Here is a 22,828-nt window from a genome sequence, read left to right as displayed (position 1 = left end):
ATGCCAATCCTTTGGGTTCAATGAACAGTTTTGGGTTTTCTACCGGTCCATTTTTCAAATTGGGCTGCCGATGGGGTAACTGGAGGCCCATAATTTGTTCTGTTGAGTTGTTCGGCATTCGTGGAAATGGTGAATGGGCCGATTCGGGCCCATTACTGTTTTCTTGCGTTTTCCCCGTTCCGTCTTTCTTCACGTTCTGTAAGGCTACCAAGAAAGGATCAAATTCATCGTTCCACAAATTCTGATGAACAAATTTGATTTTGAGCGCCGCGACCGGTGATCGAGGCGACGATGTGGTGGAGCTTTTGCCGCTGCGATGTTCGTTGAGGCGTTCATGAGGCGGGGGAATCTTGAGCCGAGGAGGAAGGGGAAGGACCTTCCCGTCTGAAAATAGTTCATCGGCAAACGCCATCGCAGGTAAGGATGCATCTTCGATTTGCACTCGTTTCTTTCTTTGTTGCTCTGGCCGATCCTCTAGATCGAAATCGACGTCGTTAAGATTGAAACGGGAGCTAGTTTCGAATTCAAACTCATCTATGGTAGAGTTTGGACGAGAATGTCCAAACGGAGATTTGTAGCGCTTCGGACTGGATGGCGCACTGTAAAACTCCGTGTTCTTCATCTTCATTTTCGTAACTTTTTCAACCGATTGTGGTTTTCATTTGACAGAAAACATTAGTTTTCGAAGCGAAGCATTATAAAGGAGAATGAGTAGCTTAGAGGAGAGATTGAGTGTAGAGGAATTTCTCCTGAATTGATGGATGAAGTTGTCATGTTTCTAAAGAAATTGAGTTTTCTTCTTGGAAGCTAATGTTTAGACAAGAATTTCTCTGTTCCGTATCTTGTAAAATCATCCGGATTCTCTGCATTTTCATCATATTATTTGCCGAATGACGATGGCCTTTGTTGCAAACAATTGGCCCTAACATTGTTGTCCGATCATCAAAATATGTGAACATTAAACATTCCATCAGTCCTTAAAACTCTTGAAAATTCTGATGTTTGCAATCAAATTCTAATTTAGTTGAACATTCCATCGTCATTTAGAATATGAATATTTAGTTTTAAAAATTTACTAATTATTCTATTTTTCCTCTCCTAGAACTAAAGCATTTTTTTTTTCTTCTTTTTTTCATATTTTCAAGATTATAGATAAGAACAAATAAAAAAGTATAACTATATGAGGTGTATAGAAAAAAATATGCAAACTATTTGCAAGCTTAGGCCATTTATTTAGTGTTAATAATTTAAATTTATAATTAACTTTTATATTATATTATTAAAACAATGTAAAACACAATAGGGCAAGAAATAGAGGAATAAACAGGAAATTCAACATTTTTTAACCTATATTGTTTGTATTAAGAAAAGTTGATATAATGATGAACGTCAAAATAAATTTATATAGAAAATTGGGTATAAATATAAAATTTGAGGAAGAACGCGGGAGCTTTACGAATTATCCATATTAGAAGCTGAATTGTTGTTTTTTTTAAGGTAAAAATACATATCTGTTTCCTCGTGGGAGATGTTGAATTGATGGAATCTCTTCCGTTGAACGCGCATCCATTGCAAGCTCAGTCCCACTGTTTCATGATCTCCCTCTCTTCCAAGCTCAAATCCGAACTTCATCGCTTCAGATTTCTCTCTACTTCTTCTTCTTCTTCGTCAGTTCGTTCTTCAGGAATCCCTACTAGACCTTCTTCTTCGGTCCGGAAAGAAAGCAGCGGCGGAGTTAAATTGAAGATCGCCCACACTCAACTCAAGGACAACTGGTTGGCTTCTCTATCATGTCCTTTTCCTTTAGGTCACGATTACTCCGCCAATGGTAGACCAGGAGACCAAAATGCGACTTCAGACTGTGTTATTGGCGTCGACCCCGACGTTTCTGGTGCTGTGGCACTCTTGAGAACCGACGAATCGATTTCTTCGGCTCAGGTAATTCTTTTCGTTATCTCGTATATGTTACTTTAGGTTTTTGTTTTACACATTCCTCAAATCTGTTTTAAGTAGGGATTCAAATGATATGTGTTTATTCTTATGTGGACTTCTCAGCTATCGTTGTTGCTTCGTTCATATTCGGCAATTGGTTATATATTCTTAGCTGCTTCAGCCATAATGATTGAGAAATGAACAATAGTATGCAGATGAGAGCTAACAAAAAAAAAAAAAAAAAAAAAAAAAAGCGTATCCATAATTTTCTTGGACAAAAAAGAAAGGAAACATTTCTCTTTGTGATCCACTGGCCTGTTGAGGGGGAATGGTTTCACGGATATCCCCATGCATTTCTCTTTTTATGACCATATTTACTCATTGTAATTTCTTATGTTCTTCAATTCTTTAGGTATATGATTCTCCTCACCTGCAAGTACTAGTTGGTGGAAAGAGACGGAAACGGTTAGATGCTAAGTCAATTGTCCAACTTCTTCACAGCTTTAATGCTCCCATTGGTACGATTATATATCTGTAGGTTCTTGCCTTTGATTGTACTAGAATCGAGTGTTTATTTGATTCTCAATCATTCATGTTTCTGGGTAGGATGCCTCTGATCAAAACAAAAAGAATAGTTGGCTTCTTATAGCCGAAATAATTTACGCAGAGAAATTGGATGTGTCCTTTCATCTCTCTTTAGAGTTTCTTATACAAAAGGAAGTGCAGACTTAACAAATTGAGCTTCTTCACCCGAGACTCTTTAACTTCACATATATTTTTTTTTACGCTGGTTTAGTAGGAAAACGTAACAATATCCTTTTTCTCTTCTTCCCTTTGCTAGTAGGGTCTCCTCATTTTGATGCATAGTTATATTTTCTTCATTTAATCATTCGAGTGGTTCTGCTTTTAATGTGTTGGTGATCCCTTACTTTAGGTACTACTGCATATCTGGAGCAGTCAACCCCATTTCCACAGGATGGAAAACAGGTATGCGAATGATTCTAGTTGGAGTACTCTGTAGAACCTAGATCTTGTGCTAAGAAGATGCAATCCTTGTTAAAATCGACACTTTTTTTTCTTCATTTGTTTTCTTGAATAATCATTCTTTTCTATTTTCATATCATGAGTCTTAATTGTTATAATCAAACATCCAGACTGGTAAGTGGTCTGGCATATTTGGAAGGAGAGGAACCTGGAGAATATTTATGGATAATGCAGAGGAGTTACCTTGAGTGTGTGTGGCTGGCTATTTTCTCTATTTCTTTTTGAGCTTCCATGACATAATTTGGAGGACTGGTTGAGCTAAAATCCATAGATTTGGTTTTGTTGGGTACATGATCCTACCCTTCTTCTATTGTTTCGATTTCCATCTTTTAATAAATTTTGTTTTTATTTTATATTTTTGCTTTAAAGGGGTGGTGGAGTGGAGGATTCGGTTATGGATTGTGGATTGGCGTATTAGTTGGGCTGGGTTTTTCAGTTGTTCCTGTGCCATCTCTTGCGTGGAAAAACAAATTTCAGCTCTCAGGAAAGGATACTTCTAAGGTCAGTTCAGCCAAATTACCGACATTAGTCTAGAGAGCTGTTTCATTCATATATAGATCAAACACTTCACAATGTTCAACAATAAAAATGAAGGGCAAGCAAAGAAGCCATTTACTTATAATCAATATTTTAGTTTTCAGCGTGTCTTTACCAGTATTAAAAAGTTATTTGCAGACTATATAATGTTAGGTTAAATTCTGTTTTAATTTAATGATTTTACACTTGTATGTTTTTTGGCAATCATCCTATGTTTCATTCTGAATAAGGACAAAGGTCGTCTCTTATGTGCTATTCAACTTTCGTATAAAAAAAATAAGGACGTTACATCGCATAGAAGTTACAAACATATTTATAGGACAGAAATAGCTGACGGGCAACTGATTCTCTCCAAAATTGAAAACAGAGCAGCCATTTATCTCAATAATGGTTACATTTCTGTTTGTTTTAAAACTTGGCTTTTGTTGATATGTGAAGAATTATACTCTTACCACTTCTACCATAATGCTTCACACTGTTACAGAACATGCCTTGTTCATTTAAAATTGTAACCTCTTTTAGTATCCCAATTTTTCTTGGAATGAATTGTCATAGAAGTCGATGAATCAATACTGAAGTTAAAAGGAGACCGACTTGAACACTATGCTTTAATTTCTTTAATTAGTTAACTTTAACTGTATTCCATATTACTTGACTGTATTTGGCAGTAACGAAGAAGCCTTTTGTTTAGTACTTGCTACATTTTATGTAATTTGCACCTTGAAATTATTTACTGACGTTGGTTTCAAGAATTACTGAATTAGTTCCGGTGTTCTCCTAGTAAGTGCTAAAAGTCGATTATATTATTTTGCAGGTCCTGCTTTCTGCGATTGTATGCTTGATTGTATATTTTATTATCCAAAAGTATTCTTTCCCAGACTAATTTTATTTTTTATATTGATTTGGTAGGATGATAGCCGGAGGGTTGCATCCACATTATTTCCAACTCTAAGCCCCCTTCTGAAGAGGAAAAAAGATCATGGTATTTTACTACGTATTCTGTTTTCTGCACGTGTCAATACTTTATATTTGAACAAGAACTTGAATATCATACTTCACGAATCATACACATCTTCGGCAATTTAAATATGGAAGTCTTGGCCTTTTAAACTTCTATTTTTTGAAATTTCGTGGCTGCTAGAAGCTAAAATCCGTGATCAAAACCCAACATTTGCATGGTCATTTCATTACGTGTCGTGTACCAGGAAAAACAGAGTTTGGGGTGATATGATGAAAATTATTCTTTCATGAACCCCTTGAATATTTTCGCCTGGCAGAAGAAAGCTCTATGATCTTGGTCTTGACCTTATGATTTTGTCGTATTGGCAGGGAGGGCTGAGGCTTTACTCATTGCTGCTTATGGAAAAGGCTTGAACTTGAATGTGGAAACACCGTCCGTTTTAGAGGAGTCGGTAGTGTCTTAGAAATGGCAGCTGGTTCTTCTTTCTTCGCCCCTCGAATTCAGGTTCAAGTTTGGTATTGAATAGAATGAATGCGAATGATGGATCTGAGTGTATTCCCCATTTGATAATGAGGTTCTTTGCTTTAGATTATTTTGGCTCAGGCAACTATCCTTGCTAAGTTAGAAATGAGCCTTGTAGTAGTAAACAGAACATGATTGATTATACATTAAATGCATACTCCCTCTTTATCACTTCAAATTAAAAGAAAAAATTATAAATTTAGTCTCAAAAGATTAGAATATGTCCATTTATTGTTTTAATTCAGTTCTACCTCTAATAGATCAATTAATTCTTTTAAAAATAAAGCAGATACAAAATTAAAGTTGAAAAATCAATGACAAACGTGAGGAATCAAAACTTGAAATTTAACCCAAAGTAAAGAAGTTGACAAACACATTGTATCTTTCTAAATTTTAGAACAGTGAGTAATGGAGAAATCTATAAGTGAAACTAGATTGGCTAAGGTTTTGACATTGACATGCGTCAGAAAAAAACTGGCCTGTGGGAGCATCTCATAACTTATGCAGAAACCAAAGCTCGGAGAAGAATGCGGAGATCTACTGAACTCGAGGGTCAATCTTGACAATGAATTGTAGTTAACAGCAAATTTACCTTCAACTCCTCGTTGGCTGATATCTTTCATAAAAGTTTCGCCATCCAGCCTCGAAGTAAAGAGACAAACAGAACAAGTCTAATAATTTTAGGCCATATGCCATCTCCTCCAAAATGGTTTTTTGCCAGTCAAAAATCTTCCTGGTACGCCAAAGCTTCTTCTATTTAAGTGTGATCTCGTAGATGACTCCTTGAAGATTTCCAACCACAGATCGAGTTCCAGCTACTTCAGTCATCTGCATCCCGTGCCGAGAAGCTTCATCGAGTATCAGTGCATCCATGCTACAAAGGAAATGAATGAAAACAACTTTTAGTAAATAAAACATTTGTGCATTTGTGGTGGTAGTCTCCTCTTATCGACTATATCACTAAAGAACATTGCTTGAGGTAGTAATCTAAAGAACACCACAATTGCGTGGTTCAGGAAAAAAGGAAGTGTGAAACTGCCAAGTGACGAAAATAACAAGTGATCATCAAATGGTGTTGTTCTGTGTGTGTATGTTTTGCGCATCATGTCTGATGCTAGATGCTTAAAACCAGGTAGATGAGAAAAAAAAAAAAATACAAGATGGGGGCGGGGCAGGGTAGAGGAACTGGACTGCGGAAGGAAAGAAGTATGAAGCTAAAGCTAAATTTAGATGTCTACTTTGAACACTGACATTCAATGCACAATTTTTAATGGGCAGCAATAAGCCAGTGGTCCTTGCTAAAACTTCTCAGAGCCTTTTGGAAATCCAATATCAATTTATATTGTGGTCTTTATCACAAAGCAGCCCATCTATGTATAGATGTAAGGAATGGAACATTCCTAACAAAGTCAGATTAGAGAGGTTTCTTGAGAAGCTGGAAACAAAATAATAGTACAAAGCCAAAGAGTTACTCACATCTTAGCTCGGGATACGTATGCTAGAATGAATTTGCATTTTCCTCTTCCTCTTACTTGGAGGAGCCGTTCCGCTGTTTCGAAAAGCAAGGGTACACTTGATTGTTGAAAGCTTAATAACTGTTAAGGTTCTTCATAGATGAAAATGCAACATTTCCTGTAAATACAAGCTATACAAGCATATTTACATGCTCGTGGTTTCATTCTTGCCTAAAACCGTGGGAGGAACAAAACTAATGCTGCTTTATTCTGATATTCTTTCTATTTGGTAGAAGGTATGAATTAGAGAAAGGGTAAAAAAAAATTATTGAAACCAAGCAGCTAGAGTTTTACTGGCCTTTCTCCTGCCATTATATATCTGCATGGAAATTCTCAACCCCGATAAAATCTTTAATACAAAAAATAGAAAATGAAAGAAAGAAAAGCTACCTTATGTAAAAGAATTAAAAAATTATTAAAAAAATGTTAAAATAGAAGAAGAAAACAAACAATCCTGTCTTTCAAAGTCTTTCTACCCCTATATGTCAAACCAACTATCGACCTAATGTGGCAGCCGCAGGCATTAGCTAATATATGGATTTGAAATGTGAAGTATTAAATACCAATAGAGTGAATAGACCCGAACTTGTGACTTGCATAAGTCTGATTAAGTGATAGAACATTTGGTCAAGGTATAACATATGTTCCTAAGAATAGCCAATCATATAAAGAGGAAAAAAATGAGGATGAATCAATCATAATATCATATCATATCAGTATTTCTACCACCTAGGAGAAGATTATACCGTCGCATTCTATATTTTACCAATTAGCAAAGGGAGGAATTTTTGGTGAGTTTTAAAACATTGGGCTCATTCCACAGCTCTGCTGTTCAACACCAAAACTGATTTTGTCATTTTAACATTTCTTGAGCAAAATGAAGAAGAAAGAGTCAGGATATAGATATCAGCACCAAGAATTAGATCAAATCCACCAGAATACTTGTCTATAACTTGGGTTATCTGATCAGAATTCCCCCATTCAAGCTTCTCAGCCACTAGTCCTGCATAGAATTGTAAATATCATATCAGCACATCCAAACAAATAACTTATTTCCATCTTGTTTCTCTCACCAGCAGAATTTCCGAAGGATTCAGGAGATGCATGAAGCTGTATATTTTGCTTCAGGATCTGTGATATAATAATATAAAACGAGGTCATGAAACAATAAATAGAGAATAACCACTTAGTGTGTGTGTGTGTGTGTGTGTGTGTGTGTGTATTTTAGTTTATTCAGATTAGTTTAATGACCTCACCTTTAGAACTTCCTCGTTATGGTCTGTCAACACCACTTTGTTGCAAAATTTGCTGCAAAGTATTCCAGTGATACCTGTATTTAAGGCAATCGCCCATATCATAGCAGAATTTCATCATTGGGCATAATATGGAAAATAGCGACATAATGCAAAAACTTCCATTGGATAAGTCTATTCTCTCTATGCCTTCCACTTGATAAGTCTATCCAGTAAGTATAACCATATAAAACATCTCAATCTATGATTTACATGCGCTAACTACGCAAAGTATCTCTGCTATAGAAGTCACGAGGGGAAGAAATCAAATTCAGTCAAAGTATACATACCCACACCAGATCCTAATTCAATGATAGAACATCCTTGAAGCAGGTGAGCATGTTTGGAAAGATAATTGTTCATCAGCAAGGCACCAGGCCACACTAATTGCCCCGTTAAATCAAAATCAGCTGTTTCAAGAATCGTTAGTTCAGCAACATTTCCAGGGAATCATATAACTTGATGTGCTCATATTGGGGGAAATAAGAATAGGATTATTTCAATGAAAATAAAATAAACATTAATATAGCATGAATATATTGATTCTAACCTCAATTTTTTAGAAGGTTGAAACATCAAATCTTTACAAGGTTGAGATACACAGAGAAATTCAAGAAACGTATCATATAAACTCATCAGATACATTTGAGGTCACATTTTAGCAAATAAGAAATGAATCAAATTAACATCATCGACAAAAATCACAATGGGGATTCTATTATCCAAACAATACATGTGACAGAAAGATTCCTCCTAACCCCAGTCTAAGAAAATTACCAAGTATTCGCCAATTAGCATTAACAAACAGAGAGCGTGGATACAGAAAGCCTTGGCAAGGCAACTCCAAAAGAGAAACTCACCAGATTTTAAAAAATATTTCAAATACCTAACATAAGCCTGAAATTCAAGTCTATCCACACCTGAATTTTCAAATATCCAATATTAACTTTCACAGGTTCGTTATTTTTATTGTAATATCGATCAATTTTATCATTTGAACAAGTTTAAACCTTAAAACTTACAGAAAAACCGAGCTAATAACATTGATCACTCTTAGAGAACGATCGTAGTCTGGTGCATTTGCGAGCACAAATTGGCATCTTGGTGCCAACAATTACTTTATAGTTTCCTTCAATTAATGTTTGTTAATATCATACGAATTCATAAGCGAATAGCAACATCCGTGAACTTATCGGATTGGCATAAAGCAAATTACGCACATCGTCTCATTTGACATCGAAACTAACAAGGTATGGCAATGTACAGGGAAGTGAATCCAAAAGGAAACAGTGTCGAAAATCCTCCAGTAATCCGAGACAAAACTGGTAAATAGTATTTTAACGATGCAATCACGTAAAATGGAACATACTCCTCAAATCGTAGAAGTTGAAAAAGCAAACTCACTAGAAGCAGACTGAAGACAGAGGAGTTCAATCTCATGGGAACCGAATGCAAACGTGGTGAGCTGATAGCTGCATATTCGTATACCAGACACCATAAGATTATGGCAGAAAGAAACAAAAAAAAAAAAAAAAAAAAAAAGAAAAAAAAAAAAAGAAAGAAAAGGCATTGATAAAGAGAGAATTACTCATTGTTCATAAAGAATGAGGCATCTAAACAAACGATGTCCTCTTCTTCCTCTTCTCTTTCCATCTATCGCTGCCTTTGCAAAAGCTTCGACGCTCAGAAGGTCTACACTCCGCGCTGCAGGTCTGGAGTTGGGTTAAAGCTCAAGCGCGCGCACAAAATGGTCCGCCTGTCTTGAATGAGAGAAAAAGCTGGCAAATTGCTCGCCGACTTCGAAACTACAAACTTCATCAAAATTAATTTACTTCAAATGATATTTTGTTGACATTTTTTTATATGAACTCGTAGTAATGATGCATGTTTTCATCGTTTTTTTCAACAGGATTGGTATTATAGTTTTACCTAATTGTATATGCCCAACAAGATCACAAACCCTAATACTTGATAGTTTGTGGTCTTCTCAAATTCAGTCGTGAGATTGCACGTCGGTTGGAGGAGGAACATAACGTCTTTCATAAGGGTGTGGAAATCTCTCCTTAGTAGACGCGTTTTAAAATCGTGAGACTGACGGCGATACATAACGGGCTAAAGTGAACAATATCTACTAGGGGTGGATTCGAGCCGTTACAAATGGTATCAGAGCCACTCACCGTATGATGCGACATACTGGTCAATATATGACTAGACCCTCTCCATAGTAGAAACAAAAACGAACAATATCTATTAGTGGTGGATTTTTTTTTTCCTTCTAGGAGATGCAATCAACGTCACAGCTCAAGAATTTGTGACAAAGTATGTAGATTGTCAATTTAAAAACGACGAGCTGAACGATGATGTTCATCACGTTGTTTATTGAGCCAAACATGATGAAAAATGATATAACCACGACCATACCATATACCTTAAAGAGTAGATGTGAGATGTCACGTTCGTCAATTTGGAACTATTTGAGGGTTACCTGTTTTGTCAGGATCACAACTTACTCTCTTTTTTAATATTAATGTAATACAAGACACATAAAATAATTAATATTGATATGGAATTGAATTTTTTTTTCGAACTATTATTAAAAAAAGAAAAAAGGTTTTTTTTTCTGAAAAAGGACAAATCAGAAACCATCTTCTTATTTGTTAATGGGAGAAATAAAAAATTAATTTGAAGAGAGGAAACTTTAGAGAATGAAGAAGTGACCAACTTCCAACTGACAACAACCTACCACCTCTCCTTCCCCAGAACAGAAGAAACCACAATTTATTGATACTGACCTAAATTCTGCGATGGAAAAGAGAGAGAAAATATATGCAAATTTCCGCATTTACGACGTCCACCAACCCAACAAACACAGGCAAATTTCAATTTCATTTTTGTTCGCAACGCGGTTTGTTGCTCTTCAATTTCATCGCATCGGTTACCATTTCATCATCTCTACCGCGCTGAAGTGTTCCTTTCCCGATTTCCCGCTTTAGGTTCGATTCTTTTCATCTCTTCTCTTTCCTTTTTGCCTTTTTTTTGTTTAGGTTTTTTGGAATTTTTTTCTGGAATTTCTGTTGCTCGAGTTTGGCTGTCCAAAAAGTGTAGGTATTATAGAAGTCATTGATATTGTTACCATTCGCTGTTTCTATGGTGTTCATAAATTATACAATCTGTACGCTAATTGGTTCGTGTGAAGGAGTTGGCTCGATTTTGTAATTTAGTTTTTCTCTTTTGAAAAAATGGGTTATGATCATCGCCTGCGAGTTTTCTCTAATCCTGAATTGCGATCGCTTCTATTAGTTTTTTTTGAACATGCTTGTTACGGAAGATTGTTGAAATTCAGTTGTTATATTGGATATAGTTCTCCTATTACTTACTTTGAGCCCTCAGTTTTCTATCATATGCCATCTCCTTGATGCTATCCTGAATTTTACAAACAATGTTAGAACTTGTGGATGGATTGTTGAAACCTCCCCTTTAATCTTTGATTTTTAGGGGGCCAATGAAACTTAACTTTCCTTATATGGGGAAGTCGTGAGATGTCCTTGTAATGGTGTATTTCAAGAAAACATGTAACAATCCAAGCCTATTGCTATTAGATATTGTCCTCTTTGGGTTTTTCCTTTCGGGCTTACCCTCAAGGTTTTTAAAATACATCTGCTAGGAAGAAGTTTCCACACCCTTATAAAGAATGCTTCGTTCTCCTCCCCAACCGATGTGGGATCCATCCCCTTCGGGGCTCAGCGTCCTCACTGGCACTCTTTCCCTTTTCCAATCCATGTGGGACCCCCCAATTCACCCCTCTTCGCGGCCCAACGTCCTTGCTGGCACACCGTCTCGTGTCCACCCCCTTTCGGGACTCAGCCTCCTCGCTGGCACATCGCCCGGTGTCTGGCGCTGATACCAATTGTAACGGCCTAAGCTCATCGTTAGCTGATATTGTCTTCTTTAGACTTTCCCTTTTGAGTTTCCCCTCAAAGTTTTTAAAACGCGTCTAGTAGGGAGAGGTTTCCACACCCTTATAAAAAATGCTTCGTTCTCCTCCCCAACCAATGTGGGATCTCACACTTACATTGGAAGATGGAATCTATATATACCATATGGTGGACATGTATGCATTGGAGATTTTTTGATGGCAAGAAGAATATTTCTTTATCAGTTACACACAAGATCAGAATGAGCATGCCAGTGTGCTCTTGCCATTCCATTCTTGAGTGAGCTCAGTGTACAAAACATCTAGGGAATAGTTGCTTGTCTTGATTGGTACATTTGTGAATGAGAGGTGTTTGTTCAGTGCAACCTTGAGATTGAGTATTGGAGGATTGTGCATTTAAGAATTTAATATTGACGTGCAATGGAAGAATTATGAAAGAGGAATTTTTGAACTTCTATTAGAAAAATAAAGCTCATTACAGAATTTGTAGCTTCTCATTATCTGTACTATTTAATGTGGTTATGGTGTATTTAAACGGTGTAGATACAAAATTACTAGAAGTTGTTTTAGCTATGACGAGTAAGATTAATGAATTTTTTGGATAACTGGGAGTTTGAGCTTTGCTCACCTTGAGGTACCTGTGACCGGCCCAGAGCTTGGACTTGAAGCTTGCAGATATTGTCCTCTTTAGATTTTCCCTTTTGGGATTCCCCTCAAAGTTTTTAGATCGCATCTGTTAGGGAGAGGTTTCCAACCCTTATAAAGAATGCTTCATTCTCCTCCCCAACTGATGTGAAATCTCACATCAAAGTTTTTGGTATTAAGCTCACCCGAAGGTTTTAACTTGGTACCTCTAAGCTGGTATGACTAAGAAACCCCAAAAGCCCTTGTCATCAATTTGCAGACGATTTAGTACAAACGTGCATTTTATCTTATGCTGGAGCCCCTGCCCTGCGGCTTGGGAGAGCTATTTGCATCTAAATTCATCAATTGGAAGTTGAGACTTTCTTTCTTAATTGGCAGGTGGTGAATGCACGAATAGGTCCTCCATTGTATGAAATTTGATACCTATGAAATTTCATTATATATTGATCTTCTTTATTTATATATGAGAGACTAAAAGAATAAATTTAATAATTGCTTGCTACTTCAATCAAACAATATCACACCAGTTGATAGAAGCAATTATAAAAATAGATTTAACTAGTCTATTATTAAGGTTTCATCTGTTATTTGTTCTTCTGCAAGTAAGATAGCTATATCACTCTAGACGTGGCAGAAAACTTATTTGGTTTATTTCTCAAACTCAGTTCTGGTTTTTGCTTCTGCCTCCACAATGTCGAGTTTGGAGGAGCCACTTGGTCTTGACAAGTTGCCAAGCATGAGCACAATTGACCGGCTACAAAGATTTTCATCTGGTGCCTGCCGACCAATAGGAGATGACATGGGAATGGGTATCTGCTGGATTCAAGGGGGGAGAAGCAGCTCATCCAATACTTGCAAGTAAGCAGAATATTAATGTCTTTTTGCAAGAAAATCGATCATTCTTAATTTTTTCAGCTTGCTTTTGCACATTTTGGTTCTGCAATTCTTGTTGGTATGGGCTGGTTCTATGACAGAAGACCACCGTGCAAACAATCTGGGCGCATTGTTCTTTCAGTTATTTCTTACTAAATTGTCATTTTTGCAATCAACTCGGCCACACTTTTCTCCAATATGACATATCATCCTCAGGGAATATGATGAGGATGCGAGAGAGACGTTTCCGTGGAGAAGACATAGGAAAGACACATCCCAAAATGGCTCCGTCAACAGGAGGACATCGAGTGCAGGCCTGGAAAAAATAGTATCTGGAAATTTTTGTGATTCACATTGTTCTCCTGGTCATGAATACAAGACTAAGAGTAGTAGCAACAACATACAGCATACTACAAATAAGGTGATTTGATACTTATTAGACCTGTATACCTGTAACCACTCTCTTTGTTTTACCCGCATCCATGCATTTTTATATCCTTTTAGTTGTTTTTCTTGCTATACCTCGTACCTACCAAATTCTAGATGTTTTGCAAACTTTTATCAGATGATTTGGTGGGCTATGGAATCTCTCTCTCTTAGAATGTGACCTTTTCATACTTATTTCGGACACGGGCTTGCAGTTTTTGAAAGATATACCAAAGTTTGTGAAGATAGTAGAAGTTGGTCCAAGGGATGGGCTTCAAAATGAGAAGGGTATGGTACCTACATCTGTGAAGGTGGAATTGATCCATAGACTAGTATCTTCAGGATTGCCTGTGGTTGAGGCTACCAGTTTTGTATCACCTACACGGGTGCCTCAGGTACTTTTGGTTTAAGTTCCTATCTTTTTTAGCCATAGTTTTAAAATGACATTAAAAATAGTCGTTTGAATCTCTTTTGAGTTCATTAAGGTATATACTCAGTCTTCTTTCTACTTTAGTGGTCTTGCCTTTACTGTTTACATCGCTTGATTGCTACAAGACGATCTAATGTTGCTGTGGATTTGAACAAAGTTCCTTAAAACTTCTTATCATTTAGGATTTCTATGTTCTGATATCAGCTGATAAGGAAACAGAGTGGGAGTTGAAGCTTTTCTCTCAATAGTTTGATCAAATGAAAACATAGTTCATTTCTTAGATTTACCATACTTTATATCACTAGTGCTCCAATATGTGAGTTACGTAAAGTATTTTTTTCTTTTTTATCCTTTGTCCAGTTATCTGATGCAGCTGAAGTCATGGAAGCCGTACGTAATTTGGAAGGTGCTAGGTTGCCAGTTTTAACTCCTAATTTGAAAGTGGGTCATCTTGTAAAATAATGTTGATTTTTTTTTTTTTTTTCAAACATGGATGGATTGAATCCTCGCTTATAAAACTTCACCTTCTTCCAGGGGTTTCGAGCAGCTGTTGCGGCTGGAGCAAAGGAAGTGGCAGTCTTTGCATCAGCCTCTGAATCATTTTCAAAATCCAACATCAATTGTAGCATTGAAGAAAGTCTTGATCGTTACCGAGCGGTAACTTCTGCTGCAAAAGAGCTTGCAATCCCTGTTCGAGGGTATGCTTCCATGACTCAGTGTCCATATAAATGGCTATTGGAATTTGGTTTTAATTTCCTCTGAATTTTGGTTTGAAGTTTTGAACACGACTTGTTTTCTAGAATGGTTCTCCTCATTCTGTTCTTTTGAAGGGTTCTCTTATTGCTATAACTGGCTATGGATTTGTATAGGTATGTATCATGTGTTGTTGGTTGTCCAACAGAAGGATCAATTCCTCCATCTAAAGTCGCTTATGTAGCGAAGGAGCTTTATGAGATGGGTTGCTTTGAAATTTCTCTTGGAGACACGATCGGAGTTGCCACGCCGGGTAACAATTTAAACCTTTCTTTCTCAAAATCGAAATATAGATTGCTTTCATCTTCTTCGCTCTCTTATAGTATCCTCTGTTCGCACAGGGACTGTTGTTCCCATGCTTGAAGCTGTGATGGCTGTCGTTCCGGTGGACAAGCTTGCAGTCCACTTCCATGACACTTATGGACAATCACTTCCAAATATTCTAGTATCCCTCCAAGTAAGGAATCTTTTGAAGCTGAAGTTTGAGCCCGTTTGGAATGACTTTCTAAGTGTTCAAAATACTTCCCAAATAGATCCTCCTACATCGATATATAAACATTGGTTTATCAAGAATATGCAAGAAAAACACTTCGGATTGTTGATTCATCGCCAGAAATGACTTAGAAACAATAGTTCATTATCTAATGGATTTTTTCGTTCTAATACTCCATCCAAGAGTTATCGGTATTTATCAAATTTGTTCCTATCTAACAGAACATTATGATAATGACACGGTTGAGAAAAATACACTTGAAAGTCATTTCAAACATATACTTGGTCCCTTCTAAACTTGCTTTCCAGATATATGGATGCACGTTGCAAGCTTTGCCTAGGATTTCATTTCATTTGGGCCAACTTCAACCATTAACTGGTGTGTTGCTTTTATGAACAGATGGGGATTAGCACAATAGATTCCTCTGTTGCAGGTCTGGGTGGATGTCCATATGCAAAAGGAGCTTCCGGGAATGTTGCAACTGAGGATGTGGTGTACATGCTCCACGGACTTGGCATAAAAACCAATGTGGATTTGGCAAAGGTCATGTCTGCTGGGAACTTCATCAGCAACCATTTGGGGCGGCCATCGGGTTCGAAGACTTCCATTGCCTTCAACCAACTTGCAGCCGATGCTTCCAAGATGTGACACATCTTATTACTCATACATTTACACCTTACATTGAACGAATAATGAAGGGTTTCACTTCAGGAAGCTTTCTTTATACTATTTTATCTGGCTGAATATGATGCAGCCCATATCTCAAACAACATAACTATTGTCTGTCATGAAGTATCAAAATTTATGGATGTGAGTCCTCCCATGATTTGGAGAGGTTATTATTTATCCCTTTTGTGTGGGTGGCGGAATGGTTGAGATATTATCATGTCATGGAAAACTTTCTTGAAATTCACCTATTGGCGTTGGAATTCTCGACTCCACCTATTTCATTTATCAATGAAATTATTTCTCTTCTCGAAAAAGATATTGTCACGTCATATTGTATCGAGTAAAAATGCATAGAAGTATTAAACTACAGTCAAGCCACAGAGTAAAAATGTATGTGAAAGAGGGTGTTTGCAGATCCCTTGAAAACAAGATTTATCTGTTCCAAATCCTTGTTAGTAACTGAATCAGACTCGCACAATGTGGTCTATGGAGAGAAGATAATATATGCAATACAAGACTTATTAAGCAGAAAACCATACTATTCTGTGGAATTGCAACTGAACGACTCCAGAAAGCTCTGGGCAGTATCTGAACTCAGTTCTTCGTTAACCTGTAGTCATATTGATTATAGGATTTTCATTCTAATGTCAATGGAGGATGAAAACCTAAATATCTAATTGCACGACATGTTCTGAATGACTTACAAGTTTATTGTGAATCTGTTGAAATGAGTTACAGAATCTCTCTGCTTCAAGCTTGCCCACCTGCGTATAATGAATAAGCAAACAACAAGCTGTTAGATACAAATATAAACATTGTTCTTTCACATTCAAATGAAAGTATAATGCAATGCACCATCAAGATGGAATTTGTTGAGAAACCCAGATATTTGCATTTATGTTAAAGTGATGCTCATTTGCATTCAACGATTTAACCAAATCTGAAACTGAATATACGCATTAGTCTTACATCACATCAAAAAAAAAAAAAAAAAAAAAAAAGTAACTAATCAGTTGCATATGATTAATTTCGCAAAAAATGGACAAATTCAGATCAAAATGCGTTGACAAATTATAATATTGTAAAGGCATGACTAGAATTTAAGCAGACGAATTTTTTTTTTTGGTGAACTTCCATTTTTGTCATATAGATTGTAACTAATGAGTTATAAACATAAACACGAGGACTTGTACCAGAAAAGGATAACAGAGTAACTCTAGGGGTTTTATACCCTAATTTAGATAAAAATGTAACACTTGAAAAAGAAAGAGAAGAAGCTCATACCTTCTGCTCAGCAGCTAACGTTAGCTTCTTCCAGAATGCATCTGTTATCAGTCATCCCAAAAATGTAATATTAGCCAAACTTATATTTAAAATTCTAGGAAAAATAGGAAGCTTTTGTTATCTGGGCCACTGAACAGATACTATCAACTAAAACCAGAAAGGATAACTTCAGAAGCGATTCAAGAACAACTGTATGCTATCCTAGGAAAAAAGGGATTTCATGGTTCCTTAAAGCAAATCAAATATATTTAATCACTTTTAAAATGTTAATTTGGAATAAGATAAAAAAAGTTATATTTTCAAGATAAAATACCATGTAGGTCAGATCCTTGATCCTTTGATTTTTCTCCATCTTCATTCCATGCTTCCTGCCATTCACTCAACTATAAACAAGACAACATTCATTATTTAATTAACCAGCAACAAGAACATGCGAAAAGGACAGGAAGTAAGGGCAAAACATTTAATTAACCTCACTCTTGGATGACTTGGATGTTGACTGTCTAGATAACTCCGACTCCGCCTGACAATCATACGAGATTTTTAACAAACTGGATGGATACCTATGCTACTAATAATTGTAACATACCCTTAATGGGAACAGAAAAAACTTCACAATCTAGTTCATAGAGTTTTATATGTATCATTCAACTAAACTTTTTGAACTCCATTTTAGTCTCAGTGCAAGTGGTTGAAGTTGAATTTAGAAGCTTCCCCTAGTCTTAGTTAATTTCTTGTTTCATGATTGGTAAAACATCTAAATCAAAGACAAACAAATTTTAGCTCTCTGTTTTCCCACTAAAAATTGATGCATCCATCACCAGAAAAATGATCATCATTGACAAGTTTATCAAAGTCAATCATATGGCTGATGCTGCAACATCTATCAGTGCACATATATCCTTCTCAGATATGTCTGATCCTTCCATTCAAAAGTTTTTATTTTGGCACAATATAGTTGATCTATCAAAGAGGGAAAAGAAGCTAAAGATTCAATAAGACAATAAAAATTAGAGTTTGCTGTTAATCAAATGGAAACAAAGTTCGCTATTAACATTACTTCCCGTGCAGAAGGCTGCAATCATGATGTAAGAAATTAAGGTCGTACTTCATCAGCGCAGTAATCAATAGAGTCTCTTGTACTTCAACTATCAGTAATCAATTCAAGCAGATTCTTCTTCGAAAGTAATCGATGACAATTTGACAAACAATTATTTTAGAATAATATCACTTTTCTTTTGAACCAAACAAACAGTGGCCAAGTTATCTCGCAAACAGCAAGAACAGCCCAATCCGTCCTAACCTCGGGTAGCAAGTGACGTTCCAACAATGAACTAAAAAATTCTAGCGGGAAGAAGGTTTAAAAATTGAAAGCGAAACGGAGAACTCATTAACAAAGAACAGATTAGCAGTGGAATGCATAACATTGAATGATCAAGAAAATTTCTAAGCTAATTACTTTTTCCAAAAAGATAGATATAGAGAAGGAGAAGAAAGAGATGGAAGGTACATGATAATCCCGAGATCGAACAACGGGAAAGAGTTGAAGAAGTCGACGAAATTCGGACTCGTCCATAATTGCAATTGGATCTACAGGATGTCGAAATGAGGTTGTAATACCCTACGCTCTGGAAAAATCGGGTAAATTGGGTTCAAAGACTTCGAAATTCAGATTTGTCAAAAACTGCTATCACGCTTCTCCTTCATCCCTATTCCCTTCAATACTGGACCGGATCTCTCTCTCTCTCTCTCTCTCTCTCTCTCTCTCTCTCTCTCTCTCTCGTAAATTACAAGTTACTTTATTTTTTTATTTTTAAAATTCTTTGTTATTAAAATTGTCGAAGAAAAAAAAAAAAAAAAAAAAAGAAATCCTCAAAATTATAAAGTTGTCTTAGTTTTTTTTTTTTTGGTAAATTTGACCATTTTTTTTTTAAAAAAAAAAAATTCATTTTCTCCTTATAGTTAAGACTGGAAATTATATTCTCCACCTGACCCCACTCCACTTATATATATATGGTAAATTATTATCAAACAATATTTTAGTGGTCGTGCAAATGGGCTCCCATCCATCGAAAACCAAACTTTTTATTTTGATAGATGAACCTCTCAAAAAAGAAAAAAAAAAAATTAATAATAATAAAATAAAACTAAACTTATATTGAGAAAGAACTAAAAGGATGCGAAGTGCCCGATAACGGTATAGATCTACTGCTAGCAGATATTGTCTTTTTTGGGCTTTCCCTCGGTATAGATCTAGCGTTTTTTGGGCTTTCCCTCAAGGCTTTAAAACGCATCCTGCTAGGGAAAGGTTTCCACACCTTGGTGTTTCATTCTCCTCCTCAACCAATGTGGGATATCACAATCCACCCCCTTTAGGGCCCAGTGTCCTTACTAGCACACCACCTCGTGTCTACCCCCCTTCGGGGAACAAATTCCTTGTTGACACATAGTTCAGTGTCTGGCTCTGATACCGTTTGTAACGGCATAGATCCACCGCTAGCACATATTGTCCTCTTTGGGCTTTCCCTTTCAAGTTTTCCCGGCTTTAAAACGCGTCTTTCAGACAGACTTTCCCGACAAAGAAGATGGAGCTCGACAAAAAAGTAAAAGGCAAGATGAAGCCGAAAAGTACGAATGGGTTCCAATCCAACAAAAAAACAAAATCAAAATAAAAATTTCATTCAATGGATAGATGGTCGTAATAAATTTATATGCAAAACAAGGGTATGCAAGATTTCATTGAATTTGCATGTGATATGACAAAAGGATATCCATATTCCATTGTAAAACAGGAATGTTGTAGGTGATGAATGATTTCAATGGCGCTTCTTACCGCCACCCTTTTTGTTACTTTTGTTATTCTTCTTTTTCCCTCCTTTTCTTCTACCTTTGCCGGCCATTTCGTTTCCGAAGTCACTATTCCTAGAAGGAGCTGGGCGTAGTAGATGCTTGACATCAAGCACGCCATGTTTGAAAAAGCCTTCACTCGACTTAAGAACCTGGTTCTCGGGCTTGCGTTTCCCCAACGAGTTTCTAGAGTGGTTACTACTAGCCATCCCGCCAAACTGACTAACATTCCAATGCTGCAAACAACACGAGTGGATGTAGGCAAAAGAAAAGAAAAAAGCAAAGTAACCCATCTTATGGATTTCCTTACCTCTTGTACCATCTTTTGTTCTCTTTCCTTCTGCTTCTTCATGATTGGTCGTGCTACACTTAGAGGCAATCTTTGTTTCTTTTGAGGCTGCACCATGGTAAACACAAGAGTCAGATGTAAGCTTTAAAAATTACATTCATTCAGCTTACCATAATAACATATCCATAGTTTGTAATCGTACCTTTCCACCCAAAGAAACAATTTTCCTACTCTCAATCTCCTTTTTGTCTTTCCATGACATATGAGAGGAGGCTGATGTAAAGAACAAAACACCAAATTAGCTAGTTCATACTTGCTCCTTTTATATTCATTACCCAAAAACTGCACACACAAAGGGAAATTTTCTAGTACTACAGTCTAGGGTAGTATGGAAATTTTCCAAACTACCTCCATATTTGCCATAACATAAGCATTTAAGAATGGTGTGGGGTCTAAGTCTATTAAATGAAGTAATACATCGTCTATGACATGACAAATACGGAATGAAATGAGTATGAAGAACATCATAGCACTATAAATTTTCCCCAAACAAAGGGTGAGGCTTTACAATCAAACATCATTCAAACCAATTACTAAACATTTTGGTCAATACATATTGATATAAGACCAGAAGAGGGATCTGAAGTCAAAGCGAGGGAAGCTACCTTATGGAAAGGTGTGATCATGAAGATGTTTAAAAAGTAGCTTGTACACAAATGGAATCTGAAAGGAAATGCGAGGATGCAAGTTACATACAGTTTCAACATCTATTCAGTTCCTTTGGAGCTTGACTCAAACCTCAAGTATGAGCGGCCACTAAAGCCAAACTACCAAAGCTCTTCAGTATATTACACCAGCACTACAATAATTCGTACAGACATACATTTCTAACAGGCTCAGAAGATTCATTCTCTACCATATCCTTCTTTGATAAAAGTCTAATAATATATAAAGATTCTCAATTGAAAGAAATAATTAATCCATTGATTTCGTTGAAATAAAGTAGTTTCTGTGTTTTCCATCAGTGTACACAAAAAAGAAAAAGCAATGTGTGTCGTTAATACAATATGGCATCACATATAAGATTTGTAGTATATTTTCTTCAAATGTAAAACTCCACGCGTATCAAACGGCACATAAAACCAGAAAATAGGAGAAAATTGAACCCAAGGCTTTCATACATACTCTATAATTTCAGAAAGAAACTAGTCTCTTAACGTCGATTGAAATAATGAAACTCCCTCTAAAGATTTATGCACAAATAATGAGCTGAATTCTGAGGGGGGAAAAGAGAAATTACTGAGGAATTCAATTTCTTTCTTGATATTTCTCATGTTCATTACAGGTTCCATATCCGTCGAGTTCCTAGATGATCCCGCTTTTGCACTTTTATCTCTGGAATGCATCTTATCACTGAGAAGCAAAGAACTTCGAGGTCAAGAAGAATAAATGACGATACCAAGGGAAAAAACAGATAGAAAACAGAACACAAGATAAAATTGAAAACAAACTGCGGGAAAGAAAGGGATAAACAAAGAAATCTCCATCCAAAATAGATCAAATTTGGCAGAATTTTGAATCAAAACTGGCCTAATTCAAAATTCATCATATTTTAAACCAAATTTGGTTGAATCGAAGAAATAAAGATAAATATAAAAATAAAAAATAAAAAAAAAAAAAAGATCCAAGCAAGTTTTGAAGGTAGCCGACCGATTGATGGGGGGCTGCAGCAGAAGATGGGGTTGGCGTGGCGGCGTAAGGTTGCAGCAGAGAGTGAAATAAGAAGAGGAGAAAGAAAAGTGGCGCTGGGGGCGCGTAGTAGAGAGTGGGGATCGTACGGCTGCTGGAAGGGGGAGAAGGCGGGTAAGTGGAGAAGGAAAGAGACTAGGGTTTACTTATTTTCCTTTTTTCTTTTAATATAAATATATAATAGAAGTATTAATTTTAGGAAAAAAAATGTTAATTTCAGACAAAATTTCATGTTTTGACATTTTAATAGTTTGATCTTCATAGCATTTTGGTCATTTGATATAATTCCCTGTGATTTCAATTATATATTTTGACTTAAAGTAATTAAAATACTTACGAATTTTGTACTTTCTCTGAAAAAAATACTCTTACCTTTCCTATTTTTAAAACGTTAAAGGTATTAATGGAACAAAAAGTTAAAAAAGGTATTTTAAAAACAAAATACTAACCATTTTCATTTAAAAAATATTTAGACTTTTTAAAGTTAAATGTATTTTTTTTAGTAATTTCTTTCTTATATAGATAAAAAAAAATTATATGCATGAAAATTATTAGTCTATCTAATTAAATGAAATTTAATTTAAAAAGTTAAATACTACAATTGAACATTTAAAAGTTCAATTAAACTCATTTT

General features: G+C 36.1%; 5 protein-coding genes across 8 annotated transcripts; 2 read left to right on the top strand and 3 right to left on the bottom strand.

The window, feature by feature from the left end:
* The first annotated feature begins 278 nt into the window (after positions 1-278).
* On the top strand, positions 279-5,207 carry LOC111777402 (MutS2). Of its 2 annotated transcripts, XM_023656979.2 has the most exons (7): positions 279-417; positions 1,498-1,938; positions 2,345-2,450; positions 2,867-2,919; positions 3,346-3,477; positions 4,423-4,495; positions 4,843-5,207. In XM_023656979.2, the coding sequence occupies exons 2-7, from the start codon at positions 1,540-1,542 to the stop codon at positions 4,935-4,937; spliced, it is 858 nt and encodes a 285-aa protein (XP_023512747.2). In that variant the 5' UTR covers positions 279-417; positions 1,498-1,539; the 3' UTR covers positions 4,938-5,207. The 2 variants fall into 2 exon arrangements, with proteins under 2 accessions (XP_023512747.2, XP_086974582.1); XM_087118456.1 differs by lacking the exon at positions 3,346-3,477.
* A 113-nt stretch (positions 5,208-5,320) lies between these two features.
* LOC111777871 (Putative methyltransferase family protein) lies at positions 5,321-9,709 on the bottom strand. Its single transcript, XM_023657599.2, has 8 exons — positions 9,391-9,709; positions 9,207-9,274; positions 8,093-8,212; positions 7,767-7,840; positions 7,584-7,641; positions 7,412-7,513; positions 6,473-6,584; positions 5,321-5,870 (listed from the first exon to the last, which is right to left on the bottom strand). Exons 1-8 carry the CDS (start codon positions 9,453-9,455, stop codon positions 5,750-5,752), a joined length of 720 nt encoding a protein of 239 aa, XP_023513367.1. The 5' UTR covers positions 9,456-9,709; the 3' UTR covers positions 5,321-5,749.
* A 772-nt stretch (positions 9,710-10,481) lies between these two features.
* On the top strand, positions 10,482-16,269 carry LOC111777432 (Aldolase superfamily protein). 2 transcript variants are annotated; one of them, XM_023657029.2, is made up of 9 exons: positions 10,483-10,795; positions 13,047-13,239; positions 13,471-13,675; positions 13,896-14,075; positions 14,471-14,551; positions 14,645-14,808; positions 14,980-15,116; positions 15,205-15,320; positions 15,756-16,202. In XM_023657029.2, exons 2-9 carry the CDS (start codon positions 13,073-13,075, stop codon positions 16,002-16,004), a joined length of 1,299 nt encoding a protein of 432 aa, XP_023512797.2. In that variant the 5' UTR covers positions 10,483-10,795; positions 13,047-13,072; the 3' UTR covers positions 16,005-16,202. The 2 variants fall into 2 exon arrangements, with proteins under 2 accessions (XP_086974747.1, XP_023512797.2); XM_087118621.1 differs by lacking the exon at positions 13,896-14,075 and having other exon boundaries at positions 10,482-10,795; positions 15,756-16,269.
* A 145-nt stretch (positions 16,270-16,414) lies between these two features.
* Positions 16,415-19,097, bottom strand: LOC111777433 (uncharacterized). Of its 2 annotated transcripts, none has more exons than XM_023657032.2 (6): positions 18,820-19,097; positions 17,782-17,832; positions 17,623-17,677; positions 17,310-17,350; positions 16,730-16,789; positions 16,415-16,635 (listed from the first exon to the last, which is right to left on the bottom strand). In XM_023657032.2, the coding sequence occupies exons 1-6, from the start codon at positions 18,883-18,885 to the stop codon at positions 16,564-16,566; spliced, it is 345 nt and encodes a 114-aa protein (XP_023512800.2). In that variant the 5' UTR covers positions 18,886-19,097; the 3' UTR covers positions 16,415-16,563. The 2 variants fall into 2 exon arrangements, with proteins under 2 accessions (XP_023512800.2, XP_023512799.2); XM_023657031.2 differs by having other exon boundaries at positions 17,623-17,692; positions 18,820-19,089.
* An 872-nt stretch (positions 19,098-19,969) lies between these two features.
* Positions 19,970-22,339, bottom strand: LOC111776750 (axoneme-associated protein MST101(2) protein). Its single transcript, XM_023656089.2, has 5 exons — positions 22,156-22,339; positions 21,746-21,858; positions 20,648-20,718; positions 20,467-20,553; positions 19,970-20,392 (listed from the first exon to the last, which is right to left on the bottom strand). The coding sequence occupies exons 2-5, from the start codon at positions 21,849-21,851 to the stop codon at positions 20,126-20,128; spliced, it is 531 nt and encodes a 176-aa protein (XP_023511857.2). The 5' UTR covers positions 21,852-21,858; positions 22,156-22,339; the 3' UTR covers positions 19,970-20,125.
* Between the last annotated feature and the right edge of the window lie 489 nt (positions 22,340-22,828).

The sequence above is a fragment of the Cucurbita pepo genome, chromosome 16, assembly GCF_057944985.1.
Source record: "Cucurbita pepo subsp. pepo isolate OVF chromosome 16, ASM5794498v1, whole genome shotgun sequence".
Lineage (NCBI taxonomy): Eukaryota > Viridiplantae > Streptophyta > Magnoliopsida > Cucurbitales > Cucurbitaceae > Cucurbita > Cucurbita pepo.
This window is presented reverse-complemented; position numbering and strand designations above follow the sequence as displayed.